The sequence below is a fragment of the Amblyraja radiata genome, chromosome 11 (assembly GCF_010909765.2).
Source record: "Amblyraja radiata isolate CabotCenter1 chromosome 11, sAmbRad1.1.pri, whole genome shotgun sequence".
NCBI classification, from domain to species: domain Eukaryota; kingdom Metazoa; phylum Chordata; class Chondrichthyes; order Rajiformes; family Rajidae; genus Amblyraja; species Amblyraja radiata.
Window position 1 is genome coordinate 4375719 of NC_045966.1, and position 23967 is coordinate 4399685.

General features: G+C 48.8%; 1 protein-coding gene across 5 annotated transcripts in view; it reads left to right on the top strand.

The window, feature by feature from the left end:
• Window positions 1-23967, top strand: part of tenm2 (teneurin transmembrane protein 2) — a 1259968-nt gene that overhangs the window by 1213846 nt on the left and 22155 nt on the right. For 3 of the 5 annotated variants that reach the window (XM_033029203.1, XM_033029206.1, XM_033029207.1), the window contains 6 exons: window positions 849-869; window positions 8259-8491; window positions 12873-13027; window positions 15307-16181; window positions 19179-19354; window positions 21638-21873. In XM_033029203.1, coding sequence (XP_032885094.1) covers window positions 849-869; window positions 8259-8491; window positions 12873-13027; window positions 15307-16181; window positions 19179-19354; window positions 21638-21873 — 1696 coding nt within the window. The remainder of the gene's footprint in view (window positions 1-848; window positions 870-8258; window positions 8492-12872; window positions 13028-15306; window positions 16182-19178; window positions 19355-21637; window positions 21874-23967) is intronic. The other 2 variants (XM_033029204.1, XM_033029205.1) reach the window with 2 other exon arrangements.

Genomic DNA, 23967 nt, shown 5'->3' on the forward strand with positions numbered 1-23967 from the left:
GTCCCACTTAGGAAACCTGAGCGGAAACCTCTGGAGACTCTGCGCCCCACCCAAGGTTTCCGTGCGGTTCCCGGAGGTTGCAGGTGGTTGCCGGAGGTTGCAGGTAGTGGAAGCGGGTAGGGAGACTGGCAAAAACCTCCGGGAACCGCACGGAAACCTTGGGTGGGGCGCAAAGTCTCCAGAGGTTTCCGTTCAGGTCTCCTAAGTGGGACAGGGGCATTGTCACCTTTCATTGGCGGCTCACTGTACAGGGACGTTTCGTGAGCTTATGGTGGTATGAAACGGTGAGTTGGATATCATGAATAAGATGCTACTAGAACTGAAAGAAATACTTTTTGTACAACATTTTGATGGTTACCAATGTCGGGTGATTTGTTTTTGTTCTCATGCTGTGATCTTTATATGGCTTTTTTGTTTTTGCTAGCTGTTCAAACATGTCTCGCATTGAAATGTTGGAACCGCCAAAAATCTCCAGTATCCACATCTCAATTCATTTCTGCTATTCACATCCCTCCCCGCAGATGATAATGCAACCAATATGATTTGTGGCTTGAATATGTTAGATGTCCAAAAACAGGTAGAATCTGTACAGTCCAGTAGAATTAAAAGAATATTTACAAATTCTACCATAACAATTCATTTGATAATATGATGAAGCTCACGAACATAATATTGGCCACGGTGCTGATATCAACTTTAATTTGATTTTTTAGTAACCTGTATTTCCCATCATGTCTGTCAGTGTTTACAAGCTGCAGCAATCATTTAATAGATTAATGATGTAACAATGTATGTCTCAGATAATTTTTTGCCTGTTCCTCTTTCTCTTTTGCTGTCTTTCTACAAAGAAATAAAGATTTTAGACATAGGTAAGACAAACACTTTAACCTGTCTTCTTGAGAGAGAATATCTTGCCTACTTTCTTTGACCTGTTACTGTTCCTTCTGCTCTAGACCGAGGTCATTCTGTCAGTAAGTGCTGTCACAGTGGTTAGAACTTACCTGTAGAAGCTCGTGTCCTTGGGTACTTGTCGATTAGCAGAGGAGGGACATGTACCTCCGACAATTCTTCTGAGGCCTTAGAGTTGGAAAAAAGAAAAGTAAATCTCTCCCTTTGAGACCACAGCATCTTAAAAATAACAGACTCCAAATCCGACCAGGAATGCAATAGATCTCTTTGATATTGAACACTGGCAGTTTTTGGATGAAATACACACCCTTCTAACCCTCATGGTGGACGTAACAGACATCAAGGCGTCATCACGCAAATGGAGAATCTCTCCACGGAAGCGCTCCAAGGTTGATTTCCGATCAAGGCCGCCAAAGATGGCTTCCGAAGATGACTCGCTCTCCACCCAAGTCACCCGCTTCCTTTCCAGTCCAAGCCACTCTGCGGTATCTCCCACACTCCACTCTGACATTCACCAGCGATCCTTTCCTGCCATTCCTTACTGATTGTCATAAACTGGCCCTTGTATTCCCCCAGCCATCCACCACCCCGATATATCCCCTTTCACCCACCCTCATTCTATCACTATCCCCTTTCCCCCACCTCCACCCCAATGCTATCCCCTTATCCCGCTCCATATCCCCTTTCTCCAAGCCTCACCCATATCACTATCCCCTTTCACCCATCCTCATCCTTTCACTATCCCCTTTCTCACACCTCCTCCCCAATGCTATCCCCTTATCCCACTCCATATCCCCTTTCTCCCAGCCTCACCCCCAACATATCCCCTTTCTCCGACCCTCAATACTAGCCCCTTTCTCCCACCCCCACCCCCACTCCCACAACCTAGCCCCATAAACCTTGAAACCACCCTTGATTGTTCCTCAGTGTACAAAGTAAAGGCCTTGAATTGTGAGGACCTTTTCAGAATCGTGCAATGACTGAGCCTTGTGTACAACAACAGCATGTTGCTACAACAGCCACAGAAACTACCCCCCATCCATCACAGCATGCATGTATGTTCCCAATACAAGGTACCATTCAATCGTACAACTCCAACCTTCACTTCACCAAAGCACTTCCTTGGCTGTTGATCTCATCTAATCCTTTATCTCCACCTTCCAAGAGCAGGGAACCACCACTGCTTTTCCAGCAACTGGTGGTTCCGCCCCGCCTTTAATTCAGACAAAATCACGAGAGCGCTCTTGAAATTCCCCCCGCCCCTACAGACGACGAGAGCACTCTGTCCAGTGTCTGTATGGTCGCCGGGTGCTCTGGCGACGTACAGGCTTGTAGGTTGATTGGCTTTGGTAAATTGTAAAATTGTGTAGGTTGGGGTACGGGGTGATCATTGGTCGGTGCGGACTCAGTGGGCCCAAGGGCAAGTTCCCCTGCCGTATCTCTTAAAATAAGCCAAATAACACTACCCCACTCGAGCTCCCTCAATCGCAACTTTACTAAATGGTTGACAACTCAATTTGCTTTACTGGGTTTCATGGTAGACCGATGCTAGTCTCTTCAAGTCCATGTCCATCAAATCTTACTGCATCATCCATCACTTCTCCACCAACCAAGCCTCACACTTGCCTTCCCTCACCAAACTCCATGTCTCCATACCTCCCTTTCACCTGGTCTAAGTTCATACATTCATTTCTAGGAGCAGAATTAGGCCATTCGACCCATCAGGTCCACTCCGCCATTCAATCATGGCTGATCTATCTTTCTGTCTCAACCCCATTCTCCTGCCTAAGACAAACACAAAAAGCTGGAGTAACTCAGCAGGACAGGCAGCATCTCTGGAGAGAAGGAATGGGTGAGGTTTCGGGTCGAGTTACTCCAGCTATTTGTGTCTATCTTTGGTTTAAACCAGCATCTGCAGTTCCTTCCCTAAACCATTCTCCTGCCTTCTCCCTATAACCCCTGACGCCCCCTCCAATCAGGCTCCTGCCTTTGTCACAGTATCGACCCATCAGCAACAACAGCAACTTGTGCTTCTACCTTCGTCCATTAATGAGGCAGAAAATGTCTCTCGGCACTTCATGTCGGCATTATCGAGCAAACTTTGACACTGAGCCACAGAGGCAAATGTCAGGACAATTGGTGGGAAACTTTGGCAAGGGAAAAAAAGTTTTTAAAGAACTTATTAAAGAGGGATGGAGTTTTAGAGATTTGGAAGAAGGTGCCGTCTAGCTCTTGGCCTGACCAGCGATGGGGAGCTTACAACCAGGAATGGTCAATAGGTCAGACCCGGGAGCGAACAGGCGAACAACTCATAGATTGTTTCAGGATAGGCCATCGTTTCTAAGGTGGGGAGGAACTTCAAGCTTGAAAACCAGGCTGAGAACTTTCAAACCAAAGATATTTTAAAAATACCTCAGATTCAAAGTTGTGCAGGAAGGAACTGTAGATGCAGGTTTACACCGAAGATAGACACACAATTCTGGAGTAACTCAGCGGGTCAGGCAGCCCCCCCCCCCCCCCCCCGACTCTCAGACTAAAGAAGGGTCTCGACCAGAAACGTCATCCATTCCTTCTCTCCAGAGATGCTGCCTGACCCGCTGAGTTACTCGAGCATTGTGTGTCCATCTTCAGTGTAAACCTGCATCTGCAGTTCCTTCCTGCACAACTTTACAACGGAGGTATTTTTAAAATAACTCAACAAAGCTACAAATGGCATCCATTTGTTTGAAGCACCCTATGTGACAAAAAATATGAATATCTTTCCCATCGCCACTTGGGCCCTCTCCTCTTGTGCCTGCTCCTCACCTCGTCTCAATTCCTATTGTGCTATTAACTATCAGCATTGATCGGCATTGATCCCATTGATCGGCATTGATCCCATTGATCGACATTGATCCCATTGATCAGCATTGATCAACATCATTGATCAGCATTGATCAACATCATTGATCAACATTGATCCCATTGATCAGCATTGATCCCACTGATCGGCATTGATCCCATTGATCAGCATTGATCAACATCATTGATCAGCATTGATCCCATTGATCAGCATTGATCCCATTGATCAGCATTGATCCCATTGATCAGCATTGATCCCATTGATCGGCATTGATCAGCATTGATCCCATTGATCAGCATTGATCAGCATTGATCAGCATTGATCGCATTGATCAACATCATTGATCCGCATTGATCAGCATTGATCCCATTGATCGGCATTGATCAGCATTGAACGCATTGATCCCATTGATCAGCATGATCAACATCATTGATCAGCATTGATCAGCATTGATCAACATCATTGATCAGCATTGATCAACATCATTGATCAGCATTGCCTTCTGTGCCAACACTTAAAAATTCTCAATCTGGTTTTCAGACAAGTCTCTCCTCTTGTTCTTCACCATTCTGCACACTCCGGCCCTTGTAGCCCTCTGACGCATCTGTACGCCACTAATTCAGGCTCCTGAACATCCCTGCGCTAAATCGTACACCCTGTTATAGGAAAGATGTTGTTAAGCTGGAGAATATGTTGTCGAGGTACAGAAAATATTTCTGAGGATGTTGCCAGGAATCGAGGGCCTGAGCTACAGGTAGAGGCTGGGCAGGCTAGGACTTTATGCCTTGGAGCGCAGATGGATGAAGGGTGAACTTATGGAGGTGTATAAAATCACAAGGGGAATAGGTCGGGTGAATGCACAGTCTTTTACCCAGAGTAGGGGAATCAAGAACAAGAAGGACATAGGTTTAAGGTGAGAAGGGAAAGATTTAATCTGATGGGCTCCTTTTTCACACAGAGGATGGCAGGAGTAGGGAACGAGCTGCCAGAGGAGGGAGTTGAAGTAGTATGAAGCACAATTAACAGACATTTGAGCAGGTAGTTAGATAGGAAAAGTTTAGAGGCAAATGGGCCAAGCGCGGGGCAGGTGGGACTAGTGTGGATGGGACATGTTGGTCAGTAGGCAAGTTAGGCTGAATGGCCTGATCCCACGCTGAATGTCTCCGTGACTATGAGTATAGTCAACAATACTTTGAAGCGTAAAGGGCCTGTCCCACTTGGCCGTCATTTGCGCGTAATGTACGCGTCATCATTTACGTGTCGCACGAAGCGCGCAAATGACACCGAAGTGGGACAGGCCCTTAAAACACTAACCCTCTGAATCTCCTTTGCTAAATCTCTCTACCTCTCTTCCTTCCTTGAAGAAGTTCCTTAAAGGGTCGCTCTTTGAGCAAGCATTTGCTCTTCTGTCCGAATATTACCTTGGGTAGCTCAGTGTCAAACCTTGTTTTGCTTTTCATTTGTTGATTGCCAACACCAAATAAAAAGAGTTAGCAGATTCTGTCCCCTATTGCTGCTGGCTAGGCTTCGCTGCATGGCAGTTAGCTATTTATTTTTGCCCACAAAGCATCAAAAACAATCCATTGGCTGTTTTGTGTTTTGGGAAGTGCATCTGGATCGATCTTCTACACGAACATCCGATCACAGTTTCTTCCTTTGTAAACGGGAAGAGTGATCGCGGGCCAAACTCGTGGAGTTTGGCTGGACATCTGTCTCTTCCCATTTTGCCATCAATTCTACCAAACCTTTCACCCATTCAGAATTGTATGGCGTGACTGAACAAGCGCAGAGAATTGGTTAACCACGTTAGTGTTATGGTGCACGTTGGAATGTCCAAATGTTGTGAAAAGCGCATGTTGTGATATGATATTTTTATCCTGTTATTTCTTCCATGTGTTGTACTGCGATGAATCCAATCCCATTCTCTCACTCACTCACTCTCATGGCTTCCACCACGGGAGTTGCAAAGCAATAATTGTGTAGTCGATAATGGTTAATCTTCTGTGATAATACCTACTTGTGCCTAACAATTCCTCCCTCCACCCTCTCATCTAAAGTTATTAATGTTGCTCTGACATGTAAAAAGCAAAGGTAGACAAAAAAGCTGGAGAAACTCAGCGGGGGAGGCAGCATCTATGGAGCGAAGGAAATAGGCCAAGGCTGAATAGGCCTCACCTGCTGAGTTTCAGAATCAGAATCAGAATCACACTTTATTCACCAAGTATGTTTTGCAACATACGAGGATTTCATTGGCCAGGTCAGTCATACAATTAAAAGCAACAGATCACTTCAAAAACACATTTTAACATGAACATCCACCACCGTGACTCCTACACATTCCTCACTGTGATGGAAGGCGAAATAAAGTTCAAGTCCTTCCCTTAGTTCTTCCTCAGTCGTGGACCTCCAGCCCCCGTGGACGGGACGATCTTGACTCCCGTAGCCCGTGGCGTTCGGGCTCTCCGCGTCGAGGCGATCAAGCTCCTGCATCGGGGGGGTGTCAGCTCCCCCGCGCCGGGCGATTGAACCTCGCGTCGGGGCTGGTAGAACCTTCCGCAACGTTGGAGCTCCCGACTCGGCCTCACCCGAGCCAGCGAGCCCTTGATGTTAACGTCCGCGGTGGGAGCGATCCCAGGCAAGGGATCAGCTCCGATGTTAAGTCCGCGCCCCGCGGTGGGGCTCACGACAGTCCGAGGTGGCTTCCAGCTCCAGCGATGGTAGGCCGCAGAGCCCGGAGAATGTGATCCGAAAATTGATCACATCTCCAGGGAAGGTAAGAACTTGAAAATAATAGTTCCCCCCGATCCCCTCCCCCCCTCCCCCCACATAAACCAAACCGAAGAACATTAAAACAAAACATTTAACAAACTAAAAAATAACAAAAAGAGTGAAAAGACGAACAGACTGCGGCAGGGCAGCAATCTCCCCGACGTCCCTGGTTTCTCCAGCTTTCTTATCTACCTTCGATTTTTCCAGCATCTGCAGTTCTTTCTTAAACATTAAGTAAAAATCAAAAATCTGATTCCTGCACAAACTGGCAGTTAAAATAGTATTCAGGCAGAATGGCACCACGATCAGAACTGCAGCCAGTTGCTCGATTGTGTAATAAAGACAAGTGCTGAAAATACTCAGCAGGTTAGTCAGCACCAGTGGGGGAGAGAACTCAGTTGTCTCAGTTAATGAGCTCTCTTCACGTGGATAGTTTCAATAATTGATGGTTCTCGCTCTGCGAACCAGGTCACGCAGCGGCAGAGTTGCTGCCTCGCAGCGCCAGAAATCCAGGTTTCGTCCTGACGATGGGTGCTGTCTGTGCGGAGTTTGCACGTTCTCCCTGTGACCTTCGTGGGTTTTCTCCGGGCGCGACAGTCCACTCCCACACTCCAAAGACGTGTGGGTTTGCGGGTAAATTGCCTTCGGTAAAATTGTAAATTGTCCCGGGAGTGGAGGATAGTGCGAGTGTACGGGGTGATCGCTGGTCGGAGCGGACCCAGCGGGCTGATGGGTCTGTTTCCATCCTATATCTCTAAAGTCTAAAGTGGTTTACCAGAATGCTCCTGGATTAGACAATAGACAATAGGTGCAGGAGTAGGCCATTCGGCCCTTCGAGACCCATGGCTGATCATCCCCAATCAGTACCCCGTTCCTGCCTTCTCCCCATATCCCCTGACTCCGCTATCTTTAAGAGCCCTATCTAGATCTCTCTTGAAAGTATCCAGAGAACCGGCCTCCACCGCCCTCTGAGGCAGAGAGGTGTGTGTGTGTGTGTGTGTGTGTGTGTGTGTGTGTGTGTGTGTGTGTGTGTGTGTGTGTGTGTGTGCGTGTGTGCGTGTGTGTGTGTGTGTGTGTCTGTGTGTGTGTGTGTGTGTGTGTGTGTGTGTGTTTGCCTGTTTATCTGTTTGATGGTACGTGCGTGCATATGTGGGTCGGTGTGTGTGTTGGTTTGTGTGTGTGTGTTTATAGACCCGTCCACCAGTTCTAACCTACACACACTAGGGACTACACACACACAACAGGCCCTTCAGCCCACCGAGTCCACACTGACCCATGATCGCCCCGTACACTAGTTCTATCGGACACACGCGAGGGACAATTGATAGAATTAACCTACAAACCCGCACGTCTTTGGAGTGTGGGAGGAAACCGGAGCACCCGGAGAAAACCCACGCGGTCACAGGGAGAACGTGCAAACTCCATACAGACAGCACCCGTAGTCGGGATCGAACCCGGGTCTCTGGCGCTGTGAGGCAGCAACTCTACCGCTGCGCCACCGTGCCACCCCGAAATATTCATGCCGAATTTCAGATATTGCCGTGCGTTCTACAACTGCCTATACGTTGATTCAAGCTTTTTGCCGAGAGTTTAAAAGACAGAACCTATCCTATACGTGTTCTTTAAAAATAAATATGGTTGTTTTGGCCAGAGTTGCCCTTCGAGCTTTGGAGTTGGAAATGTCCAGCAGGTGAATCTCAACGTAATGAGTGCTTTCCTTTTCCTTTTCCTTTCCAAGCAACAACCCTGCCCATAAGTACTTCATGGCAGTGGACCCTGTCACGGGGGCTTTGTACGTGTCGGACACAAACAGCCGGCAGATCATCCGGGTGAAGTCTCTGGATGGGGCGCGGGACCTTGCTTCCAACGCTGAGGTGGTGGCCGGGACTGGAGAGCAGTGCTTGCCGTTTGATGAAGCCAGGTGTGGTGACGGAGGGAAGGCAGTGGACGCAACGCTGATGAGCCCCAGAGGTACTGTCCTTCAAAGAGTCATAGACTGATACAGGCCCTTCGGCCCAACTTGCCCACACTGGCCAACATGTCCCAGCTACAAAGAGTCATAAGCTGATACAGGCCCTTCGGCCCAACTTGCCCATACCGGCCAACATGTCCCAGCTACAAAGAGTCATAGACTGATACAGGCCCTTCAGCCCAACTTGCCCATACCGGCCAACATGTCCCAGCTACAAAGAGTCATAAGCTGATACAGGCCCTTCGGCCCAATTTGCCCATACTGGCCAACATGTCCCAGCTACAAAGAGTCATAGACTGATACAGGCCCTTCGGCCCAATTTGCCCATACTGGCCAACATGTCTCAGCTACAAAGAGTCACAGACTGATACAGGCTCTTCGGCCCAACTTGCCCACACCGACCAACATGTCCCAGCTACACTAGTCCCACCTGCTCTGCGCTTGGTCCATATCCCTCCAAGCCTGTCCTATCCATGTACCCGTCTAACTGTTTCTTAAACGTTGGGCTAGTCCCAGCAACAACTACCTCCTCTGGCAGCTTGTTCCATACACCCACCACCCTCTGTGTGGAAAAGTTACCCCTCAGATTCCTATTAAATCTTTTCCCCTTCACCTTGAACCCATGTCCTGTGGTCCTCAATTCCCCTACTCTGGGCAAGAGACTGTGTGCATCTACCCGATCTATTCCTCTCGTGATTTTAAACACCTCTATAATCCTCTTTCGTGTCCATCTTCCATGTTTCAAATGTTGACCTCGCTATCATCCTCCGTCCCGAAAAGGACGCAAGCTCCCGGCGATCACTTGTCGCAATAGATGATGGTGGTCGCAGAATTAGCTCGGGATACGTCCAGTCTCCAGCCCCGCGACGTGGACGCTTCTGCTCTGGGGCCACCTCTATAACAATCACCCCCTCATCCTCCTGCGCTCCAAGGATTAGAGTCCCAGCCTACTCAACCTCTCCCTGTAGCTCAGACCCTCGAGTCCCGGCAACATCCTCGCAAATCTTCTCTGCGCCCTTTCCAGCTTGACAACATCTTTCCTATAACACGGTGCCCAGAACTGAACACAATACTTCCTTCCCCCTGCCTCCCTCCCTCCACTCACAGTATCATCCACTTCCCAACGCACTTTCTGAAATACTTTATTGTTTGTTGTCTGATCTGAGCATCGCTAGCAGGAGTATGTGCCGAACCTTACACTTGACTCCTTTTGGAGGGATTCACCAAACACTTATTGTATACTTATGGGTGATTCTTTAGGCGACTAGGCCGTTGCCATGTGGTCGCCGGGGTGCCGCCTGTACGGTCGTGAGTCGTCTCCTCAGCTGCCCAAAGAGTCGTAGCGTCTTTCTGGTCACCGCTGGATTTTCAACATGTTGCGACATTTTCGGAGACAGTCGGCGACAGTGGGTTTGACGCCAATGAGCGAAGCTTGACTTCTCCTGACGTAGGTGTTGGCGTAGTTGTCGCCAGGTTAACGTAGGTTGCCGCCGGTGCCGACTTCGGTGAATTCCGTTGCCATAGTCGCCGGCAGTCGCCTAAAAAATCACCTAAGTGGGACAGCCCACTTTATGCACACAATTTTTTAACTTAATGTAATTAATGCATGCACTCGGTTTAGTTTAGTTTAGTTTAGTTTAGTTTAGAGGCACAGCATGGAAACAGGCCCTTCGGCCCGCCGAGTCCGTGCCGACCATCGATCACACTTTCACGCTATTTCTCTGTCCTCACACTTTCTCGTCCACTCCCTACACACGAGGGGCAAATCACAGTGTGCCCGTGACAGAGGGCAATTAACCTCCAATCCCACACATCGTTGTGACGTGGGAGGAGACCGGTCACCTGGAGGAAACCCACGCAGTTACGCAACTCCACACAGACTGGTCCCAAGGTCAGGATCGAACCGGGGACCTCTGGCGCTAGGAGGCAGCAACTCTACCACTGTGCCGGGCCCACTCCAAACACTGCTGACTGCCGGCATGGTCAGGATTTAGATCGTAAACCATCACTTCTTCTTTCTGCCTTAATCTCTGCCTCTTGTCCACAATCTGCCCATCAGCGTGGATTCATTGTCGCAGGCAGCGGTGGAGGCCAAGTCAACGGGTGCTTTTAAAGCAGAGTATTTTTAAAGGGAAGGGAGTAAGAAGGAATAGGGGGGGGGGAGGGACAAAGAGATGTGTATAAGAATGCCACTGTGCCACGCCTAAACACACGACAGAAATCATACCCTCACCCTGAGACCACAATATGTATCTAACTTAATAATGATCACACAGAATGCAAACTAAATATGGATAAATGGTTATTTCCAGCACCTGGGTAGTTATCTGCATGTGTTTTTTTCCACACACCTTGCACCCAGAAGGATAGCTGGATGTGTGAAATTAAAAAGCTGAGAAGTCACTCATTTCTCAAGGCAGGGATTAAGTGGGAAACGAAACAAAAAGCGGGCCTGATTTGACCATATATTAGTGTCAGGTTGTGCACCGCGTTTTGCGTTCTCTGTGGGATTTTGAAATATATTGAGATAATTAAAACACTCTCGGCCAAACTTTAATTAGTCTCGCACAGAATCTGTTGGAATATTCATCATTGTTTCTCCGACATCTGTCAGTATGAGTGGCTGTAATGGTTCCAATTGTGTGCGAGGGTTTTTTTTTTCTCGCTGGTCAAGGTGAGAGAGGTCATGGCTGGGAATCTGAGCGATTTTTTTCATTTGTCCTTCCGACAGCAGTGAAAGAACCCAAGCTGAAAAATGGTCGGCATCGAGCGCGAATTCCCTCTGCGATCCCCCTACAACCCATCAACATCTGCCTCCAGATTTTACCATCTGCAGAGCCACTATGAAACTTCACACATCAGACAGCCTTCTACCACCCTCAACTCAGATTGGCCTCCACTGCCACCTGGGGAATTCTCTGCCACAGAAGGCAGTGGAGGCCAATTCGCTGGATGTTTTCAGCAGAGAGTGAGATATATAGACAATAGGTGCAGGAATAGGCCAGTCGGCCCCCTCGAGCCAGCACCGCCATTCAATGTGATCATGGCTGATCATCCCCAATCAGTACCCCGTTCCTGCCTTCCCCCCAAATCCCCTGATTCCGCTATCTTTAAGAGCTCTATCTAGCTCTCTCTTGAAAGCATCCAGAGAACCCGCCTCCACCGCCCTCTGAGGCAGAGAATTCCACAGACTCACCACTCTCTGTGTGAGAAAGTGTTTCCTCGTCTCCATTCTAAATGGCTTACCCCTTATTCTTAAACCGTGGCCCAGAAAATGCTGGAGCCGATCAGCTGGTCAGGCAGCGTCTCTGGAGAAAAGGGAATAGGTGACTTTTTGGGTCGAGACCCTTCCTCAGGCCGGGAATCAGGGGAGAGGGAGACTAGAGGTATGAGAAGGTGCAGGACAAAGCAGAGTCTGCACCGATGACTCGGGAAATGTGGAGCCCACAATGGTCCATTGTTGGCTGGGGATAACGAAGGAATACAAACGGTGAAATTAGCAAGAGGAGTCGAGTGGGGGGAGGGACAGAGAGAGAGGGGTTGCAAGAGTTACCTGAAGCTAGAGAAATCAATTATCATACCACTGGGTAATTAAAGTAAGTGGAGTAAGTCGTTGAGGCAGGTACTATAACAATATTTAAAAGATACTCAGAGAAGGGTGTGGGCCAAATGTGGGCAAATATGACTGCCGTAAAAGGGGTGTCTTTGTTGACTTTGACAAGTTGGGCCGGATGGCCTGTTTCCGCGCTGTGTGGCTCCCCGACGCTAAAGGGCCTGTCCCACTTGGACAACATTTGCGCGCCATTTACGCAACAGACCGGTAGTGACTGACGCGCGACAGTCGCGCGAAAATCGTCTACCAGTACGACAGTCGTGCGCCAAGCGCTCTTGAGGGCCCTGCTTCTTTTGGGAGACGTTTGCGAAGTCGTTCGTACTTAGTCCGATCTCCGCGGCAAGGATTTTCCCAGTGCAAAATTTTCAAAACTACGCGCGCTTTATACCCGGGTGGTCACGTGGCGCGGCGCTCAAATGACGCGCAAATGGCGCTCCGACGGCGCATGGTTACGGACGTTGACGCACGGTGACGCATAATAAATTAGTATAGGCAACGTCACCGTGCGTAACCATGCGTCATTACCCGCTACACGTACGCCGTCAGTACGTCAGCGTGCGCAAGGGATACGTCACGCAGGTGGCGAGCGAGGATTTTGAGCATCCCAAAATCCCTGGGCGCCGCGCGTTACCGTGCGTCGCTGCATACGCCACCACGCCTCACCGCGCGCCATGCACGCATCACGACGCGCCAACCAGTTTTTGGGATGTCGCGCAAATGACGCCCAAATGGGACAGGCCCTTAACTGTTTGTGCTCTCTGCCCAAGGGATTGCCGTGGACAAGAATGGACTCATGTACTTTGTGGATGCCACGATGATCAGGAAGGTCGACCAAAATGGAATTATCTCCACACTGCTCGGATCGAATGACTTGACAGCGATACGCCCGCTGAGCTGCGATTCTAGCATGGATGTAAGCCAGGTAAAATCTTATAGAAAAGGCAATATCTGTCTTGCATAGGGTTTATTCAATCAATCTGGCAGTCCTGCATTTAATACTCGAGTTGGGTAGAGCATTACCAAACTGACACGATCTGACCGTCCTGCATTCATTCTGATGTTCGAGAAGGGAACTGCAGATGCTGGAAAATCGAAGGATGACAAAATTGCTGGAGAAACTCAGCGGGTGCGGCAGCATCTATGGAGCGAAGGAAATAGGCAACGTTTCGGGACGAAACGTTGCCTATTTCCTTCGCTCCATAGATGCTGCCGCACCCGCTGAGTTTCTCCAGCAATTTTGTCTACCTTGCATTCATTCTGATGCAGCATCAATTGCAATTGGCATTTAGAGTGGCCACTATGCATTGTCTGAGTTAATCAGCATTGCTCCATCTCAAATTGCAAGCAATCCTTAATGACTCCATTGTAATTGAAAATTAAAACAAATATCTTCATTAGTTAAAACTGACACAACTTCAATTCGAATAGGCACCAGCGAAAGGGATTTACAATGATCAAGTCTAAAAAATAGTTTCAATAGACAATAGGTGCAGGAGGGGGCTGTTCGGCCCTTCGAGCCAGCACCGCCATTCAATGTGATCATGGCTGAACATCCGCAATCAGTACCCCGTTCCTGCCTTCTCCTCATATCCCATTAACTCCGCTATCTCTAAGAGCCCTATCTAACTCTCTCTTGAAAGCATCCAGAGAACCGGCCTCCACCGCCTTCTGAGGCAGAGAATTCCACAGACTCACAACTCTCTGGGTGAAAAAGTGTTTCCTCGTCTCCGTTGTAAATGTCTTAGCCCTTGTTCTTAAACTGTGGCCCCTGGTTCTGGACTCCCCCAACATCGGGAACATGTTTCCTGCTTCTAGCGTGTCCAAACCCTTAATAATCTTTTGTGTTTCAATGAGATACCCTCTCATCCTTCTAAACTCCAGAGTGTACAAGCACAGCTGCTCCAATCTATTAATGATAATGAAATTAATGATACACTTTCATCGTAGTATATGATACGAGGATCTTACAGTGAAGACCTCAGGGTGGCACAGTGGCGCAGCGGTAGAGTTGCTGCCTCACAGCGCCAGAGACCCGGGTTCGATCCTGACCACGGGTGCTGTCTGTACGGAGTTCGTACGGTCTCCCCGTGAACTGCGCGGGTTTACTCCGGGTGCTCCGGTTTCCTCCCACACTCCAACGACGTGCAGGTATCTAGGTTAATTGGCTTTGGTAAAAATGTGAACTGGCCCTAGTGTGTGTAGGATAGTATTAATGTGGGGGATCGCTGGTCAGCACGGACTTGGTGGGCCGAAGGGCCTGTTTCTGCCCTGTATCTCTAAACTGAACCAAATCGGTAATGGGCACAAAGTATCCCTGTTCTGGAGAAAATCATGTCTCAGAATTTAGCTGTGAAATTAGGAGGAAAAATTGCCTACCGTTTTTGACCTAATATCTGAAAAGCAATTGTTGTGAGTCTGTGGAATTCTCTGCGGTGGAGGCCGGTTCTCTGGATGCTTTCAAGAGAGAGCTAGATAGGGCTCTTAAAAATAGTGGAGTCAGGGGATATGGGGAGAAGGCAGGAACGGGGTACTGATTGGGGATGATCAGCCTTGATCACATTGAATGGCGGTGCTGGCTCGAAGGGCCGAATGGCCTACTCCTGCACCTATTGTCTATTGTTTTGTAAAGTGAGTGGGGAGGAACTGCAGACGCTGGTTTACACCGAAGATAGACACAAAGTGCTGGAGTGACTCAGCGGGACGGGCAGCATCTTTGGAGAAAAATAATTGGGGACGTTTACGATTGGAACCCTTCTTTTTCTCCAGCGATGCTTAGTTGCTCCAGCATTTTGTGTCTATGTTTTATAAAGTTCCTCTCTCAGTGGGGAGTGAAGAGGGGCAAGAGAGTTGGACTATTCAAAACATCTCCTCCCTATTCCTCCCTCCCAGTCTGTGGAAGGGTCTCGACCTGAAACGTCACCCATTCCTTTTCTCTCCAGAGATGCTGCCTGTCCCGCTGAGTTACTCCAGCGTTTTGTGTCTATCTTCGATTTAAACCAGCATCTGCAGTTCTTACATGCGCATCTTCCCCGTTACGATCTATATCAGCCTCAAATATCTACCTAACTACAGTATGTGACCAAAAGAGACAAATTATCTGAAAAGCCATGTTGGCCATATAATGCCTTTTCATTGAAATTCATTTTATTTGCTTGAACTACAACATTCAATGCAGCAAATTCGCATTCTTCCTCTCCTCAGGTGCGATTAGAGTGGCCTACCAATCTTGCCATCAATCCCATCGACAATTCTCTCTATGTCTTGGAGAATAATGTCATTCTGAGGATTACTGAGAATCACCAGGTGAGCATCATAGCTGGCCGCCCGATGCACTGCCAGGTCCCCGGCATTGACTACTCCCTCAGCAAGCTGGCCATTCACTCGGCGCTAGAGAGCGCTAGCGCCATTGCCGTGTCCCACACCGGCGTCCTGTACATCGCCGAGACCGATGAGAAGAAGATCAACCGGGTGCGGCAGGTCACGACCAACGGCGAGATCTCCCTCCTGGCGGGCATGCCCTCCGACTGCGACTGCAAGAACGACGTCAACTGCGACTGCTTCCTGGGGGACGCCGGCTACGCCACCGACGCCAAGCTGAACTCGCCGTCCTCGCTGGCGGTCTCGCCCGACGGCACCGTCTTCATCGCCGACCTGGGTAACGTGCGCATCCGGGCGGTGAACCGCAACAAGCCGCAGGCGAACTCCATGGGCCTGTACGAGGTGGCGTCGGCTGCCGAACAGGAGTTGTACATCTTCAACTCCGATGGCGTTCACCAGTACACCATGAGTCTCATCACCGGAGACTACATCTACAACCTCTCCTACAGCCCGGCCGGCGACCTGGCGGAGCTCACCGACAACAACGGCAACACCTTGAAGATCCGCAGGGATAGCAACGGCGTGCCGCGACACCTACTGATGGCCGACAACCAGGTGTGTTCTCTCACCATGGATGCCAACGGCGGACTGAAGATGGTGTCAGCCCAGAACCAAGAGCTGGTCGTCTTCACCTACAATGGCAACAGCGGCCTCCTGGCAACCAAAACCGATGACATTGGCTGGACCACTTTCTTTGAGTAAGATTTATTTACTTACTGAGTACATGTTCGTGCAGCAGTGTGTGTGAAGTGTGTATCAGATGCCCGTGACGTCCCATAGTCGTGTATTCCCTTTAGATCTTGTCACATGTGCTTTCGAGATACAGCGCAGAAACAGGCCCTTCAGCTCATCGAATCGGAGCCAACCAGTGATCCCCGCACATTAACACTATCCTACACACACCAGGGACAATTTACACTTATACCAAGCCAATTAACCTAAAAACCTGTAGGTCTTTGGACAAGAGACAATAGACAATAGGTGCAGGAGTAGGCCATTCAGCCCTTCGAGCCAGCACCACCATTCAATGTGATCATGGCTGATCATCCACAATCAGTACCCCGTTCCTGCCTTCTCCCCGTATCCCCTGATTTAGAGCCCTATCTAGCTCTCTCTTGAAAGTATCCACCGCCCTCTGAGGCAGAGAATTCCACAGACTCACAACTCTCTGTGAGGAAAAAAGAGTGGGAGGAAAACGGAAATCTCAGAGAAAACCCACGCAGGTCACAGCGAGAGCGTACAAACTCCGTACAGACATGCACCAGTAGTCGGGATCGAACCCCCGGGTCTCTGGCGCTGTGCGGCAGCGACTCTACCGCTGCGCCACCGTGCCGGCTCTTTAAGGGCCTGTCCCACTGTACGAGCTAATTCAAGAGTTCTCCCGAGTTTCCCCCTGATTCGAACTCGGAGATTTACGGTAATGGCCGCTCGTGGGTACTCGGGGCTCTCGTGGACAATTTTCAACATGTTGAAAAATCTTCACGAGTCTTCACGAGCTTACCGCGTTTCCCGAGTACCTGCCGTTAGCGTTACGAGCGGCTAAGAGATGTCCCCGAGCTCTGACGTACCCGCTACGTACATTCTACGTGCTTACCACGAGTTTGATTTATTTTTAAACTCGGGAGAGCTCTTGAATTACCTTGTACAGTGGGACCGGGCCTTTACGCTAGTTTTTAGCAGAGGAACATCATGTTCAAACAGCACAACTTGTAATGGGTAATGTTCCATTTCCTTAACATCAAACACTCTGTGCCACACTTCCATTTGGTAATCTCATTTGCTTTAATTAGTTTAATGATTAGTATGCTAATAAATGCAGATGGATAGCTTTGGTTGACATTTGAAGTGCAGTCAGTAAAGCCGGAATAATGAGCTTTGCATTCACTTTCCAGCATCTGGTGAATAATTGACCTGCCCTCAATATTTGAATATTTGAATATTGAATAAAGGTGGAGTTATGAGCCAGCATTAAATAGTTCTGTGAAAATTGAATGTTTGCATTAGATCGTATATATTTGAAAGAAGAATAGGTAAGAATGTTTCTGAACTGTTCAGAATTATTTTTATATCAGCCATGATTGAATAGCGGAATAGACTCGATGGGCCGAATGGCCTAACCCTGCACCTATCACTTATATTCAAAAACTATTCAGTTAGGGTGAATCCATAGAGAGTTTAACCCAGAGTAGATAAATCACGAACCAGGCGACATAGGTTTAAGGTGCGAGGGGAGAGATCTAATGAACCTGAGGGGGAACTTCTTCACTAAGAAGATAGTGGGTCGTGGGTGGGTGGAACGAGCTGCCAGAAGTGGTAGTTGAGGCAGGTACTACATTAACATTTATAAGATACTTAGAGACGCAAGGAACTGCAGATGATTGATTGCAAAAAATGACACAGAGAGCTGGAGTAACTCAGCGGGTCAGGCAGCATCTGTGGAGAACATGGATAGGTGACGTTTCACAGAGTGCTGGAGTAACTCAGCGGGTCAGGCAGCATCTCTGGAGAACGTGGATAGGTGATGTTTCGGGTTGAGACTTCAAGGTCTGAAGAAGGGTGCCAACCCGAAACGTCGCATATCCATGTTCCCCAGAGATGCTGCCTGACCAAATCATTGGGCGGAGATTAACAGATACTTGATGGGTGTCAAAGGTTATGGAGAAAATGCAGAAAAATGGGGTTGAGAGGGAAAGATAGATCAGCCATGACTGAAGGGTGGGGTAGACTTGATGGGCCGAATGGCCTAATTCTGCTCCTATCAATTATGAATTGTCTCTGTGTAATGCCCCTGTCTCACTTATGAAACCTGAACGGAAACCTCTGGAGACTTTGCGCCCCACCCACGGTTTCCGTGCGGTTCCCGGAGGTTGCAGGTGGTTGCCGGAGGTTGCAGGTAGTGGAAGCAGGTAGGGAGACTGACAAAAACCTCTGGGAACCGCACGGAAACCTTGGGTGGGGGGCAAAGTCTCCAGAGGTTTCTGTTCAGGTTTCCTAAGTGGGACAGGGGCATAACTCACTTCGTCATATCCGTCAATCTCTATGAAGCTCAAAGTCAAATTAACAGGCACTAGATTGTATAAATTACAAAGAGCGGCAATTAGTTACCTTGAAGGACGCTCGGCTCAACGCAATCCATAAATGTCAAGATCTCAGAGTTTGGACGGGTTCGGACACTGGATTCAGTCACCCGCTAGTTTGCTGTGCGTAACATAATCGGGATGGAGTTAATGTGGGAAAATGTCAGGGTCTGAGCTGCTTTCTGTCGACCATTGCCTGGTCTGTGGCAACTCCCCTTCATAAAGTCAAGTGATAGGAGCAGAAATAGGCCATTCGGCCCATCAAGTCTATTCTGCCATTCAATCATTGAACATTCTTCATATTTCGACCCTAAATAGTCATCACTCGATTCCCAGCGTGCACTCGACAATAGACAATAGACAATAGACAATAGGTGCAGGAGTAGGCCATTCGGCCCGTCGAGCCAGCACCGCCAGTCAATGTGATCATGATCAGTACCCCGTTCCTGCTTCTCCTCATATCCCTGACCCCGCTATCTTTGAGAACCCAATCTAGCTCTCCCTTGAAAGGACACTAGTTCTCTGTGTAACAACGATCTGCTTCTCTCTGTAGTTCATTGATGGTTCTATGTAAATGTGACTTGGAGGTTGACCCCGATATCATTTATTTCCACCTAGTTATGACAGTGAAGGCCGACTGACAAACCTAACTCACCCCACTGGTGTGGTGACCAGCCTGCACCGTGAAATGGAGAGGTCAATCAACATTGACATTGAAACTTCCAACCGAGAGGATGATGTCACCGTCACCACCAATCTGTCTTCAGTTGACGCCTCTTACACCCTGGTTCAAGGTAAACAATTTCCTTCAACTCATAAAAAAAAAACCTTGTAATCTGAACATGCAAGGCAATAGTTTGGTAATGGGCCTGTCCCACTTACGCAACTTTTTCGGCGACTGCCGGCACCCGTCATAGTTGCAGCAGGTTCCCAAAATTTTTCAACATGTTGAAAATCCAGCGGCGACCAGAACAAGGTACGACTCTTTGGGCGACTACTCACGACCGTACAGGCTTCACCCCGCGACATGTCGCCTGTATGGTCGTGAGTCGTCTCCTCAGTCGCACAAAGAGTCGTAGCGCCTTTCTGGTCACCGCTGGATTTTCAACTTGTTGAAAATAGTCGCATAAGTGGGACAGGCCCATTAGAATGCATCATTTGTACAGATTTATCTCTTATTCATTGCTGTTATTTATCACTGATCTGGTTTTAGTTTTCAGGGTACTTGTGACCTCTCAAGCTTTTGAGGCCATGATAAGGGTTGTTGCATCATGTATTAGTCGGACTACAAGGAAAAGGTAGACGCACAGAGTCTCCTGCTCAGAGTAGGGGAATCGAGGACCAGAGGACATAGGTTTAAGGTGAAGGGCTGAAGATTTAATAGGAACCTGAGGGGTAACTTTTTCACACAAAGGGTGGTGGGTGCATGGAGTGATCTTCCAGAGGAGGTAGTTGAGGCAGGGACTACTGCAACGTTTAAGAAACAGTTAGACAGGTACATGGTTCGGACAGGTTTAGAGGAATATGGGACAAACGCGGGCAGGTGGGACCGGCGTAGATGAGACATGTTGGCCGGTGTGGGCAAGGGCAACAGTTTCCACGCTGCATCACTCTATGACTCTATTGAAGGTTATGGAGCAGCTGAGGCAAAGGCCCTTCGGCCCACAATGTTGTGTTGTACACGAGGCCGTTGAACTAATCTCCTCTGCCTGCACATATCCGTATTCTTCCATTCCCTGCATATCCAGGTTCTTTTCTAAACTACGTTTAAACACCACCATCATATCTGCCTCCACCACCACCCCTGGCAGCGCGTTCCAGGCACCCACCACCCTCTGTGTATGAAACATGCCTCACACATCTCATAGAGTCATAGAATGGTACAGTTGGAAACAGGCCCTTCGGCCAAACTAGCCCACACCAGCCAACAATGTCCCACCTGCCATCGCTTGGTCCATAACCATAGAAACATTGAAAATAGGTGCAGGAGTAGGCCATTCGGCCCTTCGAGCCAGCACCGCCATTCAATATGATCATGGCTGATCATCCCCCATCGTTACCCCGTTCCTGCCTTCTCCCCATATCCCCTGACTCCGCTATCTTTAAGAGCCCGATCTAGCTCTCTCTTGAAAGTATCCAGAGAACCGGCCTCCACCGCCCTCTGGGGCAGAGACTTCCACAGACTCACAACTCTCTGTGAGAAAAAGTCTTTCCTCATCTCTGTTCTAAATGGCTTACCCCTTATTCTTAAACTGTGGCCCCTGGTTCTGGACTCCCCCAACACTGGGAACATGTTTCCTGCCTCTAGCGTGTCCAAACCCTTAACAATCTTATATGTTTACAACTAAGTCCAGATTTCTGAAAACAAGAGTTGATTTTACAAGGTAGACAAAAATGCTGGAGAAACTCAGCGGGTGCAGCAGCATCTATGGAGCGAAGGAAATAGGCAACGTTTCGGGCCCAAACCCTTCTTCAGACTGATTTTACAATTACTGAGTGTGTGAATGAATATAAATGGAAGGAATGATAACACTTTTTCTTGTCTATAATATTGGGATGTAAATATGATTTTATCCTGTTTACGTCATTCATCCAGCAACGTAAATAATGCCAACTACAAACTTTTAATTTGATTTGATGAGCGGGCTGCACAAATTGGCTCACTTCAACACACTCCTACTGAGCAATTAGAATATTGCAAAGACATTTTTTCCCCCGACATGGTTGGCAGCAAACTGAGTTGATGAAGTCAAACTTCTTTATTTTGACACACTTGTTTATTCCATTGAAACTGGAAAAAAAAATTGACAGATAACAAACATGTTGAGCCGAATAATATTATGAGTGAATGTTACCTACAGTCTCAGTTCATGCAAGGTTACCCCCCATCAGTCTGAAGAAGGGTTATCGGCCCGAAACGTTGCCTATTTCCTTCGCTCCATTGATGCTGCTGCACCCGCTGAGTTTCTCCAGATTCATCCCAATAGGATCATAGGATCCAATGTGTGGCCTTTTTGTGTTCAAAATGTCAGCTTGTGTTTAGCATTTTATTGCCATTGATATGATTCTTCCACCAGATCAAGTGAGGAACAGCTACCAGCTGTGCAACAATGGCAGTCTCCGTGTGATGTACGCCAATGGAATGGGAGTCAGCTTTTACACCGAGCCGCACATCCTTGCGGGGACCATTAGTCCGACAGTGGGCCGCCGAAACATTACGCTGCCCGTGGAAAACGGGCTGAACTCAATCGAGTGGCGTCTCCGCAAGGAGCAGGTCAAGGGGAAGGTCACCGTGTTCGGAAGGAAACTTCGGGTAGCTCGACATTGCAATTTTTTTTTCCGTTTTAGTTTTTCGAGATACGGCGCGGAAACAGACTGAATACCTGTTTTAATGAATGCTTTAGTTTAGTTTAGTTTAGAGATACAGCGCGGAAACAGGCCCTTCGGCCCACCGAGTCCGCACCTACCAGCGATCCCCCCTCGCTAACACTATCCCACACACACACACCAGCGACAATTTACACATACACCAAGCCAATTAACCTACAAACCTGTACGTCTTTGGAGTGTGGGAGGAAACCGGTGCTCCCGGAGAAAACCCACGCAGGTCACGGGGAGAACGTGCAAACTCCCCACAAACAGCACCTGCAGTCGGGATTGAACCCGGGTCTCAGGCGCTGTGAGGCAGCAACTCTACCGCTGCGCCACCGTGCCTTCCGTTCACGGAGTGATCGCTTTATCTCCAAAGTCTAAAGGTACAGCATGGAAACAGGCCCTTCAGCCCACTGAGTCTGCGCCAACCATTGATTACCCGTACACACTAGTTCTATGTTATCCCATGTTATCCCACTACTCCCTACATACTAGGGGCAATTTACAGAGACCAACTAGCCAATAACTCAGAGGGCGGTGGAGGCCGGTTCTCTGGATACTTTCAAGAGAGAGCTAGATAGGGCTCTTACAGATAACGGAGTCAGGGGATATGGGGAGAAGGCAGGAACGGGGTACTGATTGGCGATGATCAGCCATGATCACATTGAATGGCAGTGCTGGCTCGAAGGGCCGAATAGCCTACTCCTGCACCTATTGTCTATTGTCTATTGTCTATAATAAAACCCACACGCCTTGGAGTGTGGGAGGAAACCGGAGCACCCGGAGAAAACCCACGCAGGTCACAGGGAGAACGTGCAAACTCCGCACACAGACAGCGCCCGTAGTCAGGATGGAACCCGGGTCTCTGGCGCTGTGAGGCGGCAACTCTACCGCTGCGCCACCGTGCCCCCTCTTTGCATGTTATCTCTCGTTGCGTTTCATTGTAGCGATACTGTTGAGAAAACTTCAGCAAGCAGGTGATGGTGATGGTTCCTCTCCTCGACACAGTGCGTTCTGCCACATGGCAGCACCATGTGTCCCAGCAGCAGATGGCTCCGCTCAGCATCGAACCCTTTACTGACCCTCACCCCGACAAGGCAGATCTCTACTGCCCTTGGCAGGTGGTGGCCCCTTGAGTTACTTCATGCCTGCAGTTGACAAGGTGCCATCAGGCAGTGTTGGCTTCTCATTAACTTGGCAGTTATACCCCAACCTCATAAAACTGATATTTATGATGGGATCTTTCTAAAGGGCGGCATGGTGGTGCAGCGTTAGAGTTGCTGCCTCACAGCGCCAGAGATCCGGGTTCCATCCTGACTACGGGTGCTGTCTATATGGAGTTTGTACGTTCTCCCCGCGACCTGCGTGAGTTTTCTCTGAGATCTTCGGTTTCCTCCCACACTCCAGACGTACAGGTCTTAGGATAATTGGCTTGGAATAAAATGTAAATTGGCCCTAGTGTGTGTAGGATAGTGTTAGTGTGCGGGGATCGCTGGTCGGCACGGACGCGGTGGGCCGAAGGGCCTGTTTCGCGCTGTATCTCTAAACTAAACCAAACTAAAGCATTGATTAAAGCAGGTTGTGAGGTGTTCACACACATTGGCAGCTGGATCTGCACTTAGAGAGATTTGCTTTCTCCACCACTGCGTTATATAGAGAACAAACAGGCTATCCACAAACACACAGGGAGAATACTACATGGGCAACCCAGTGGTGCAGCGGGTAGAGCTGCTGCCTCGCAGTGTTGGGGACCCGGGTTCAGCCCTGACCTCGATTGCTGCCTGTGTGGAGTTTGCAGGTTCTCCCTCTCCGGGCTCTCCGGTTTCCAAAGACGCGCAGGGGGGTTTGTGGGTTAATGGGCCCTCGTGAAATATTGCCCCAAACGCGTCAGGAGTGGATGAGGAAGTGGGATAGCATAGAACTAGTGCGAAGGGGGTGATCGATGGGCCGAAGGGACTGTTTCCACGCTGTACCTCTAAACTGAACAACTCAACTGGACTGGAAACTTGCTTGGCATCCTCCTGGTCAACCTCTT